Source organism: Nycticebus coucang, chromosome 8 (genome assembly GCF_027406575.1).
Source record: "Nycticebus coucang isolate mNycCou1 chromosome 8, mNycCou1.pri, whole genome shotgun sequence".
NCBI classification, from domain to species: Eukaryota; Metazoa; Chordata; class Mammalia; order Primates; family Lorisidae; genus Nycticebus; species Nycticebus coucang.
The window spans coordinates 29,217,376-29,230,176 of record NC_069787.1 but is presented as its reverse complement, the minus strand read 5'-3'; the positions used below and the strand labels follow the sequence as shown (position 1 = coordinate 29,230,176).

The window sequence follows — 12,801 nt, the reverse complement described above, 5'->3', positions numbered from 1 at the left end:
ACATCAACCACTCAAGTACCTGTCATGATTTCTCTTGATGTTTCTTAAATCAAGGTAGAGATTGGTTGCTCGGCAATACTGGAGATAACGGGAACACACCAGGCTTGAGTCACTCTGAAGTAAGGTTGAGAAAAAGAAAAAATAACTTTAAGTATTAACATTGCAAGGACTCACCCAGACTTCCTAAACATGTTGACATCATGTATACCCTCAGGTTCAAACTATGCAGTGTGGTGCAGAAAGTTTTCCAAAGGTTGCATCTGTTCAAGGATTTTTTTTCTTTCCCAGAAGACCTCAGCCAAGCATACTCTGCCAGTTTCCACACAGGTAGACTACCATGAAGAACTACCAAATGGTCTATCTGTATTACCTCAAATTTTAAAGCCAAGAGCTGTATATCAGGTTCAGTTCAGTCCCCTCTAAAACAAAAAGAGCAAGCTCTCATCTAAGATACACAACGTAAGGGTATACAGCACACTCCCTGGGTGAAGTGCTCAACTACAACTTGAATTTTACCTAACAAATAAAAAAAATGTAGTCTAATCATTTGCACCCTCATATTATTCAGACATTAAATTTTTTTTTTTCATTTCCTTGTTGTTGAGACGGAGTCCCACCCTATCCCCTGAGCAGAGTGCAGTGGCATCATAGCTCACTGCAATCTCAGACTCAGGCTATGTGGATCCTGCTGCCTCAGCCTCCAGAAGCCCCTGGGATTACAGGCCCTAGCTGTGGCACTTGGCTGGGTTTTTCATTTTTTTAATGACTCGGGGTCTCACTCTCACTCAGACAAGTCTCGAACTCCTGAGCCAAATAATTCTCCCACCTCAGCTTCCCATACTGCTGGGATTACAGGTATAAGCCACCGCCCCTGGCTATCCCGACATTAAAAAAAACATATATATACATAGGCCAGGAGTGGTGGCTTACTTCTATAATCCTAACACTCTCTGAGGCCAAGGTGAGTGGATTGCTTGAGCTCAGGAGTTCACCAGCCTGAGCAAAGGTGAGACCTTGTCTCTACAAAAAATAGAAAAACTAGCTGAGCATCATGGCAGGCGTCTGTAGCTGAGGCAGGAGGATTGCTTGAGCCCAGGAGTTTGAGGCGCCTATGAGCTGGGCTGATGCCAGGGCACTCTAGACTGGGTGACAGAGCAAGACTCTGTCTCAAAAAAACTTTTAAAAAGTGCAGAAGGGACTTTTAAAGGGACGACTTGGGAAAGGAAAGGAAGAAAAAGGGCCTTCAGAACCTCTACTACCCACACACCTATGTGAAGAAACATTTTTCAAAGACGAGCCAAATGAACCAAGGAAACATGCATGTGCCAAAGACATGAAAAGCGGGGAGGGCAGTTTGCCAGTTTTAGTAAGAGGCGCTTTCTGAAAATCGCACAACTTGTGAGAGTGTCTGTCTCAACAACAACATGCGGGTAATATTTTCTAAATAACTGAATAAAGGAACTTAAGAGTCAACTACCAGAACCTGGATTCTATTTCAACCAATCTGGATTGTACTGAAAGACAGAAAGCATCAAAAACTTTTTATCTGCTCTGGAATTTATTTATAGATTTAAATGCTATTTTATTTTATTGTTTTCCTCAAAACTTCCAAAGAACATGAGGCCTTTATCTTAACTTGCATGGCATTTTGGCATCTGTAGTTGGTAGAAGACTGCAATGGACTGAATGTTTGTGTCCCTGAAAAATTCTTATGTTGAAGTCCTAACCCCCAATGTGATGGAATTAAAAGGTGGGGGTCTTGGGGAGGTGATTAGGTCAGGAAGGGGGAGACTGGTAGCTTTATAAAAGGTACCCCTGAGAGCCCTCTGGAATAAGAAGTCACAGTCTGCAAGCCAGAAGAGGGCTTTCACCAGAACCTGACCGTGCCAGCATCCTGATCTCAGACTTCTTGCCTCCAGAACCGTGGGAAATACATTTCTGTTGTTTACAAGCCACCCAGGCCACACAGCTTAAACCACTAAGACAGAGATCATACTCGAATCACATAAAACATATTAGGGTAAATCTTAGCCACAAAGGTATTTTACAAACCACCTCGAAAGTGTGTACAAGGTGGGGCTGCGGCTTTTCTTTTTTTTTTTGGCCAGGGCTGAGTTTGAACCCGCCACCTCTGGCATATGGAGCCGGAGCCCTACCGCTTTGAGCCACAGGTGCCGCCCAGGGGGGCTGCAGCTTTTCCCTTGCCATTTCCACATAAGCAGTCAGACTCCAGGCAGAGCGTGTAGGTAAAACAAATGCGCCCTGCAGTAGCCCAGGTCCGTGCTGTGCCCCTGTCCTTGGGTTCCACTCCCTTTGCTAGAATGCTCAGAGCCCTATTATGTGATGCCCCCAATAGCATTCTAGAGCATATATTCAGCTTTTGAATGCCAGTAAATTGACTTTTTTTTTTATTTCCCATATTGCCTGGAGTTACCAGAAACTCCTGAGATGTCAGAGCTCAAAGGGCAGGATCATTAGCTTAAAGAACAGCACACCTTAGGCCAGGTGTGGCAGCTCATGCCCGTAATCCTAACACTCTGGAGGCCAAGGCAGGCAGATTGCTTGAGTTCAGGAGTACGAAACCAGCCTGAGCAAGAGGGAGACCCCATCTCTATGAAAAATAGAAAAATTATCCAGGCATTATAGCAGACACGTGTAGTCCCAGCTACTTCGGAGACTGAAGCAAAATGACTGCTTGAGCCCAGGAATTTGAGTTTGCTATGAGCTATGACACCATAACACTCTACAGAGGGCAACCGAGTAAGACTCTGTCTCAAAAAAAAAATAGTGCGCCTTAATCAGAAATGCCTATAACTCCAGCAACCTTTAAAAAATAATGCTGAGCCCTTTGCTGCCAGGTCCTACATTGAGCATTTTTTTTCTTTGTAGAGACAGAGTTTCACTTTATTGCCCTCGGTAGAGTGCCGTGGCCTCACACAGCTCACAGCAACCTCCAACTCCTGGGCTTAAGCGATTCTCCTGCCTCAGCCTCCCGAGTAGCTGGGACTACAGGCACCCGCCACAACGCCCGGCTATTTTTTGATTGCAGTTTAGCCCGGGCTGGGTTTGAACCCGCCACCCTCGGTATATGGGGCCGGCGCCCTACTCACTGAGCCACAGGCGCCGCCCCTACATTGAGCATTTTTATATGCAGAATCTCATTTTACTCTTACCATAATGCTACAGGATGAACACAGCTTCAAGCCAGAGGAAAATGAAACATGGAAGGGTTGAGTGCCTTGTCCAAGAGTCAGAATATGAATCCAGTAGTTGATAGCCTATTCTTATGCTTACTACCCCCAAATGCCTCTTGACAGCATGTTTGTCTGACCCACTGAAGTGCAATGGATGAAAGTGCACTGTAAAAAGATCTGCCTTTTAATTCTAGATCCATAATTCTACAGGGTAGCTGTGTGGTTTTAGGGAAATTGCTTAACTTCTCTGAGGACCTTGTTTTCGCTTTGGTAAAGAGGCATCATCAGTGGTATCTGCTCTGTCCTTCTGCTGTAGTGCTTACGGGTATGAACCCAGATGACACACAGGAAAGCTGCTGCAAACCATAACATGCTAAGCAAACACACAGCAGGGCGGGAGGGGCACATCCTCTGCCCCACTCTACGTGGGAATGAATCTGTAAAAATGCGGTTTATCAATTTCTCTTTAGCATAGGTTGGCATGGAGGAGGGGCAGATTTTAAACCTAAAAATATCACAACTGTCTAAAAATATGTCCATCTGATACTTAAGTGATGCAATCAGTGTAACCTGGCTTATTGTACCCTCAACGAATCCCCAAAAATAAAAAAAAAAAAAAAAAGAAAATACTTTGGGGAAGTTAAGTAAAATTTGAAACCAATAAATGAGAATGAGGATTCCTTTCACAGTGCCATCTATCTTGTCTTTACATTATAATCTAAACAATAAATAATAAAAACAAGTCATCAATAATAAGCAATAAAAATAAATAAGCTCATTTATGAAGGGGCTAAACACCCACGGTTTCCTTGGGCTGACACAGCAGGTGCATCTCCTCCAGCCGCTCTCTGGCATACCCAAAGTCAGCTTGTCTCCAGAATATGTCCCCAGCTGACTCAAGAGTGTCTGTCCTATTTTCAAAGAAAAAGATTCTGTGATTTTTTTTTCTTTTGCTTTTTCTGGACCTTGAACATTCTTTCTAAAGTTTAAATGACTCGAAGTCTGTTATTATTTTAATTTTTAAAAATAATCCTATCATAGTTTTCTCAAAACTATCCTTCATGTACGAAGTTACCAAATTAAGTCGTTCAAAGACTTCTTTTCTTACCATAAAAATAGACAACAGAAATGTATGAAGTTAAGATTATCTGGAACTGAAGAAAATGATGCATCCTTAATCACTACGTTTTCTTTACCGCATTAATGTACTGGAAGTACTAATTATGTTCAACTCTCCCCAGCAGAAGAGGAAACTATCCATTTGTCTTCTTAGCATACACTAGGGGGGACATATTTTCTTTTTCTTTTTTTTTTGTGTGTGTGTTTGTGTATTTTTTTAATCGAAGGTCCCTTACTGGTCCAGCTTCCATGGAGTGGCTGTGACAGCGAAAAGGGAGGGGTCATCTCCACAATACTCCATTTATACACAGAACTAAACCGATAAGCACAGAGTCACTATTGTGGTTAGAAGTTGGCAGCATGGAAAAGGATGGAACAGGTGAGGTATAGGGGTGTTGCTAAAAAAAAAAAAAAAATGCAGGCTCCCCCCAATTTGGGTACTTGAGGGGAACTTGGTCTGCTTCAACCCAAGAGGAATCAGAAGATCAAAAGTGGTTTGGGGAAGGCCAGAACACTCAGGATAGAGTGAGGAGGAAAACCCAGGCAACTGGGGTAAAGGGATTTCCCTAGGGGGACATTTTCTATGGCCCAGACTGTTTTCTGCCTCTAGCAGAGGAAATGACAGATATTCCCATCCCAGTGTAAGACAGTCAAGTTGAATTCATGACTATCTATGTAAGCAAATTAATACCTAAAGGAATTACTATCTAAAACTGTAAGAGTCTAGCTGGGAATAAGGGCATCAACAAACCCTGCAGAGAAAGGAGTTAAAGAAGAGGATATTACACATGGAAACTTACCATCCCATGTCAACATAGTTGCAAATAGGGTAACCAAACCTGAACTCTGGTTTGCAGGATTTCTCGTAACCCCAGCAATACTTTAGATTTTCTGAGTGTTTCTAGAACATAAAATGTGTATATTTAGACTGTTTTCTGACATTTAGAGAGAATTCTTAAGACATTTCCACTAAGAAAACAAAATCTTTATATAACTTTCATGTTTACATTTTACAGTATTGTCCTTGTAATAAAATAACTAGAGAAAATTCTAAGGAAAGTGGGCTCAAAGTCCTTAGCAATGATCCCTACTCACCACCCCACCATGTGTATGCCCCGACCAAGAACCTGGGCTTCACCTAGACTACCAAAGACCACTTAAGGCCGGCCATGGTGGCTCATGCCTGTAATCCCAGCACTCTGGGAGGCTGAGGTGGGTGGATCACCTGAGCTCACAAGTTCGAGACCAGCCTGAACTCCCATCTCTAAAGATAGCCGGGCATTGTGGCAGGCGCCTGTAGTCCCAGCTACTTGAGAGGCTGAGGCAAGAGCATTGCATGAGGCCAAGAGTCTGAGGTTGTGGTGAACAATGAGCCATAGCACTCTACCAAGGGCTACAAAGTAAGACTCAGTCTCAAAAAAAAAATTTTTTTTTCTTCCAGTAGCTTAAGAAACTGCCTGAGTGAGCAAACTGATTCAAAAATAAGTGCCTAAAAAGGCATATAAATTTGAATTTCTGTTACCAAAAGATTCACAGACAAATTGAAGGGGTTAGCAACTTTACTCATCAATCAAGTTTAGCAAAGATCCCACAAAACATGACAACTTTGCTTCCCCTGGTAAACATACAGCGGCTGTTAGCCAGGGAGCTCAGAGTGCTCTTCTACAAGGCCCCAAGGGCAATGCTGGGCTGATTCCCAGGTTTGCTTTTCCATATGCTTCCTGTGCCAGCACCATGGGAAAGGAAGCATCTCACAATGCCCAGCTTTGATCTCCAAGGCAGTGTGAGACCTCTTAATGGGCTCCTCTTTGAGGTCTTTCCAACTTCTCACAGACAGAAGGACACAGTAACATTAAACAGAGGCTGAGGTGTTAATACTGAAATTAAGTACCACGTGACCCTCTTATGTGCAGTTTAAGAAAGAAGAGGTGTAAAATGTTTCAGTTACTTTTAACCAAGACATTCTTTTCTGCATAAAATCTAATTTGCCTCATTTATAGAGTATACAAATAGTACTGGCTGCCTGTTTATTTCAGAAGTGATTTAGATTTTTAAATTTCACTCTTGTGAATGGGACATAATTTTAAGCAAAGTTTAGTCGCTTAGAATTATTAAATGAAAAGGAACAATGATTGACACACAGAGACAACCAGAAGTTAGAATTCTACCTGCAGCTTCCAGTTAAAAAGCAGAACAAGTAAGCCAGCCTAAATTGCGTCCTTTTAAAAAACAAAGAAGAGCGGTGGCACCTGTAGCTCAAGGAGTAGGGCGCCAGCCCCATATGCCGGAGGTGGCAGGTTCAAGCCCAGCCCCAGCCAAAAACTGCAAAAAATAAAAATAAAAATAAAAATAAAAAAAAAGTCAATATGCCACAGCAGCATATTTAAAAAAAATAATAATAATAATAAAAAACAAAGAAGAAATAAAACCTACCTTATATGGACACTGTGAGTCTTTCTTACAGATGGTGGCAATATACCTATTATTGTACAAAAAGAAGGGAATGTGCTCCTCTGGCAAGTGGATGCTGGCATAGTTATACAGAGGTTCTCCAGTCTCAGGAGGAGTCTGATCTTGGCCACTCAGTGGGACTTTATGAAGCAATACTCCAAAGACAAGCAGTATTAACATAGCAACCTCCAAACCTAGAGATCAAATTGAAAACATCTGTTAAGAAATTTCCTTTAACAGTCAAGGAAAAGGGACAAGAGCCAAGCATAATTTCTTTTTCTTTTTTTTTTTTTGTAGAGACAGAGTCTCACTTTATGGCCCTCGGTAGAGTGCCGTGGCCTCACACAGCTCACAGCAACCTCCAACTCCTGGGCTTAAGCGATTCTCTTGCCTCAGCCTCCCGAGCAGCTGGGACTACAGGCGCCCGCCACAACATCCGGCTATTTTTTTGGTTGCAGTTTGGCTGGGGCCGGGTTTGAACCCGCCACCCTCGGCATATGGGGCCGGCGCCCTACCGACTGAGCCACAGGCACCGCCCCAAGCATAATTTAAAAGCACGTTGCTCATCACTGAGTAATGTTCCTTTATCAAGCAAATATTTATTGTGCACCTGCTATGTGCCAGGCTCTGTGTTAGGAGCTAGGTATACAGAGCTGAACAAAACAAGAGAGAGCCTTGCTCTTATGGAGCATACGACCTAGTATGAGAGTCATACAGAAAAAATCAAATGAATAAACACTTTCAGATGATGACACAGCTATGAATCAAATAAACCAAGGGCTGCTAGAACTTTTTCCTCTATGACAATTGCTCAATAATGCCTTTGTCCAGAAAACAGCCAAGGTTATTGTCAAGGAATGGATGAGGTTATGTTCCAATAAAACTTTATTTCAGGGGCCAGGTGCTCACACCTGTAATCCTAGCACTACCGGAGGCCAAGGCAAGTTGATTTTCTGAGCTCACAAGCTCAAGACCAGCCTGAGCTAGAGCCAGACCCCCGTCTCTAAAAATAGCTGAGCGTGGGGCGGCACCCGTGGCTCAAGGAGTAGGGTGCTGGTCCCATATGCCAGAGGTGGCGGGTTCAAACCCAGCCCTGGCCCCAAAAAAAACAAAAAACACAAAAACAAAAAAAAAAAATAGCTGAGCGTTGTGGCAGGTGCCTGTAATCTCTGGAAGGCTGAGGCAAGGGCAATACTTGAGCCCAAGAGTCTGTGGTTGCTGTGAGCTATGACACCACGGCACTCGACTCAGAGGTGACAAAATGAGAGTCTGTCTCAAAAAACAAAACAAAACAAAACTTTATTTCAAAAATGGGGGATGGCATTGATATAATCCAGTTTTCTGATGCCTGAAATAAAATGAGGTAAAATGATAAAGTTCACAGCATGGCAGTTAAGAATCTGAACTTTAAAGTCCAACCACCTGGGTTTAAATCCCAGTCTGCAGCTTCTTCCCTGCATGATCTTGAGCAAGTTACTTAACCTCTCTGCATCTCAGCTTTCCCACCAGTAAAATGGAAATAATAAACCTTTCTCATAGGGCCACTGTGTATTAAATGAGTTAATTATTGGTAAAGTGTTTAGAAAGTTGCTGGCACACTCTCAGCGCTCTGTGTTCACTAAATAGCTGTTTAAAGCCACCTGGGGCAGAGAGGGGGCCGGAAGGGATTTTGGCATGAGAAATGAAGAGGCTTGACAGAAAGTCTGGGTGGTCCAGGGGTCCAAGGACTGAGGAACTGAGAGAGGAGTCCTCCAGAGTAAAAGTAGTTACAAGTTACTTATCAGCACTAAAAAGGGGGAACATAGAAAGTGTCTGACAGAATGTCTCCAACTTGTTTTTGCAAAACCCGTGGATCTTAGGAATCTACAGAATCTTTACTAACAACCATTAGGCCTGGTATTGCCACATCTCCCATATACATTCTCTCAGAGGCCAGTTTCCTAACCTCTTGCACATACACAACTCACATGCCATTCTCATGATTCTTTAAGTCTCTCAAACAGAAAGTGAGCTTTATGCTAAAGATCAGGTCACAATTTTCCCTATAAGGGCCTAACTAACATTTGAGCTGAGACCTGAATGATGAGGAGTGAGGAAAATGTGCCAGGGAGAGAAAAAAGGAGATAGACTGACTCTGAGCAAGAGCCTGCCTGCTGAATAAAGAATAATAATCACAATTAGCACAGGAGTGCTAACACATACTGTGTTCCGGGATGCAGCAATGAAGGGGCAGTGGTGAACTAAACTCACTGCCATTGTGAAGCTTCCATTCTAGTGGATAATTCCTGATGTTAGTAACTAAGACTTAGAAATGCCAGGATAGAAAAGTAAAATCTCTAGTAACCTCAATCAGAAATGATAAAGGGGAAATAACAACTGATCCCAGAGATACAAGAGATCATCTCTGAATACTACCAGAAACTCTATGCCCAGAAATTTGACAATGTGAAGGAAATGGATCAATTCTGGAATCACACCCTCTCCCTAGACTTAGCCAGGAAGAAATAGAGCTTCTGAACAGACCAATTTCAAGCACTGAGATCAAAGAAACAATAAAAAATCTTCCAACCAAAAAATGCCCTGGTCCAGATGGCTTCACACCAGAATTCTATCAAACCTTCAAGGAAGAGCTTATTCCTGTACTGCAGAAATTATTCCAAAAAATTGAGGAAGAAGGAATCTTCCCCAACACATTCTATGAAGCAAACATCAACCTGATACCAAAACCAGGAAAAGACCCAAACAAAAAGGAGAATTTCAGACCAATCTCACTCATGAATATAGATGCAAAAATTCTCAACAAAATCCTAGCCAATAGATTACAGCTTATCATCAAAAAAGTCATTCATCATGATCAAGTAGGCTTCATCCCAGGGATGCAAGGCTGGTATAACATACGCAAGTCCATAAACGTTATCCACCATATTAACAAAGGCAAAAATAAAGATCATATGATCCTCTCAATAGATGCAGAAAAAGCATTTGATAAAATCCAGCATCCTTTTCTAATTAGAACACGGAAGAGTATAGGCATAGGTGGCACATTTCTAAAACTGATTGAAGCTATCTATGACAAACCCACAGCTAATATTTTACTGAATGGAGTAAAACTGAAAGCTTTTCCTCTTAGAACTGGAACCAGACAAGGTTGTCCTCTGTCACCTTTACTATTCAACGTAGTGCTGGAAGTTCTAGCCAATAGAATTAGGCAAGACAAGGAAATAAAGGGAATCCAAATGGGAGCAGAGGAGGTCAAACTCTCCCTCTTTGCTGACAACATGATTTTATACTTAGAGAACCCCAAAGACTCAACCACAAGACTCCTAGAAGTCATCAAAAAATACAGTAATGTTTCAGGATATAAAATCAATGTCCACAAGTCAGTAGCCTTTGTATACGCCAATAACAGTCAAGATGAGAAGCTAATTAAGGACACAACTCCCTTCACCATAGTTTCAAAGAAAATGAAATACGTAGAAATATACCTAACGAAGGAGGTGAAGGACCTCTATAAAGAAAATTATGAAATCCTCAGAAAGGAAATAGCAGAGGACATTAACAAATGGAAGAACATACCATGCTCATGGATGGGAAGAATCAACATTGTTAAAATGTCTATACTTCCCAAAGCAATCTACCTATTCAATGCCATTCCTATCAAAATACCAACATCATACTTTTAAGATTAGGAAAAAAATGATTCTGTGTTTTGTATGGAACCAGAAAAAACCCCGTATAGCTAAAGCAGTTCTTAGTAATAAAAATAAAGCTGGGGGCATCAGCATACCAGATTGTAGTCTGTACTACAAAGCCGTAGTGGTCAAGACAGCATGGTACTGGCACAAAAATAGAGACATAGACACTTGGAATCGAATTGAAAACCAAGAAATGAAACTAACATCTTACAACCACCTAATCTTTGATAAACCAAACAAGAACATACCTAGAGGGAAAGACTCCCTATTCAATAAATAGTGTTGGGAGAACTGGATGTCTACATGTAAAAGACTGAAACTGGACCCACACCTTTCCTCACTCACAAAAATTGATTCAAAATGGATAAAGGACTTAAATTTAAGGCATGAAACAATAAAAATCCTCCAAGAAAGCATAGGAAAAACACTGGAAGATATTGGCCTGGGGAAAGACTTCATGAAGAAGACTACCATGGCAATTGCAACAATAACAAAAATAAACAAATGGGACTTCATTAAACTGAAAAGCTTCTGTACAGCTAAGGAGACAACAACCAAAGCAAAGAGACAACCTACACAATGGGAAAGGATATTTGCATATTTTCAATCAGACAAAAGCTTAATAACTAGGATCTATAGAGAACTCAAAATAATCCACATGAAAAAAGCCAACAATTGGGTGGTGCCTGTGGCTCAAGGAGTAGGGCGCCGGTCCCATATGCCGGAGGTGGCGGGTTCAAACCCAGCCCCGGCCAAAAAAAATCACAAAAAAAAAAAAAGAAAAAAGCCAACAATCCCATATATCAATGGGCAAGAGACATGAATAGAACCTTCTCTAAAGATGAAAGACGAATGGCTAACAAACACATGAAAAAATGTTCATCATCTCTATATATTAGAGAAATGCAAATCAAAGCAAGCCTGAGATATCATCTAACCCCAGCGAGAATGGCCCACATCACAAAATCTCAAAACTGCAGATGCTGGCGTGGATGTGGAGAGAAGGGAACACTTTTACACTGCTGGTGGGACTGCAAACTAGTACAACCTTTCTGGAAGGAAGATGGAGAAACCTCAAAGCACTCAAGCTAGACCTCCCATTTGATCCTGCAATCCCATTTCTGGGCATCTACTCAGAAGGAAAAAAATCCTTTTATCATAAGGACACTTGTACTAGACTGTTTATTGCAGCTCAATTTACAATCGCCAAAATGTGGAAACAGCCTAAATGCCCACCAACCCAGGAATGGATTAACAAGCTGTGGTATATGTATACCGTGGAATACTATTTAGCCATTAAAAAAAATGGAGACTTTACATCCTTCGTATTAACCTGGATGGAAGTGGAAGACATTATTGTTAGCAAAGCATCACAAGAATGGAGAAGCATGAATCCTATGTACTCAATTTTGATATGAGGACAATTAATGACAATTAAGGTTATGGGGGGGAGGAAAAGCAGAAAGAGGGAAGGAGGGAGGGGGGTGGGGCCTTGGTGTGTGTCACACTTTATGGGGGCAAGACATGATTGCAAGAGGGACTTTGTCTAACAATTGCAATCAGTGTAACCTGGCTTATTGTACCCTCAATGAATCCCCAACAATAAAAAAAAAAAAAAAAGAAATGCCAGGAGTGAAATCAAGTGGCGTGCTTCAAAGATTCTGCCCCTAACTCTCCCCTCTCCTGCCTTACCTTGGGAAAAGTGATCATGGTCATGAACACTGTTGCATCTCTAATTCAGAAGGGTTAAATCTCTTAGACCAGAATTCTTTTTTATATTCTAGACAATAGTCAAGTCATTCTCTGTTCATTTTAGTGGTATCTTTCCTTTTTTTTTTTAAGTCATCTTTCCACTGGATGACAGAACCATCATACTCGCTAGATGTTCCTCAGCAAAGTCTGCTGTCCACTGGGTCACACTGGAAAGCTAGCTTTCTTTTTTTTTTTTTTGAGCCTCAAGCTGTCACCCTGGGTAGAGTGCCATGGCACCATAGCTCACAACAACCTCCAACTTCTAGGCGCAAGTGATTCTCATGCCTCCGCCTCCCAAGTAGCTGGGACCATAGGCGCCCGCCACAACGCCCAGCTATTTTTCGGTTGCAGCCATCATTGTTGTTTGGCGGGCTGGGTGGGATTCGAACCTGCCAGCTCAGGTGTATGTGGCTGGTGCCTTAGCCGCTTGAGCCCCAGGCCCGAGCCAGCTTTCTAAATCACTCTATGACTATGAGCTATCATGATGGGACCTTTAGAAATAAACTGCTATATTTAACCAAACCTCCAGTTCCAAAGCCATGAGATCATACATAGTAACTAAACAGTGGGGATTTTCCTCCCCAGAGTAG

General features: G+C 42.0%; 1 protein-coding gene across 6 annotated transcripts in view; it reads right to left on the bottom strand.

Annotated features, from left to right (window-relative positions):
- The window catches only part of EOGT (EGF domain specific O-linked N-acetylglucosamine transferase), a 43,905-nt gene that overhangs the window by 28,447 nt on the left and 2,657 nt on the right, over positions 1 to 12,801 (bottom strand). For 3 of the 6 annotated variants that reach the window (XM_053599245.1, XM_053599244.1, XM_053599246.1), the window contains exons 4-7: positions 6,747 to 6,958; positions 5,114 to 5,214; positions 3,997 to 4,105; positions 20 to 114 (exon numbers count right to left, since the gene is read on the bottom strand). In XM_053599245.1, coding sequence (XP_053455220.1) covers positions 20 to 114; positions 3,997 to 4,105; positions 5,114 to 5,214; positions 6,747 to 6,944 — 503 coding nt within the window. In that variant the 5' untranslated portion in view covers positions 6,945 to 6,958. Of the gene's footprint in view, positions 1 to 19; positions 115 to 3,996; positions 4,106 to 4,549; positions 5,215 to 6,746; positions 6,959 to 12,801 lie in introns of those variants that run through there. The other 3 variants (XM_053599248.1, XM_053599247.1, XM_053599249.1) reach the window with 3 other exon arrangements.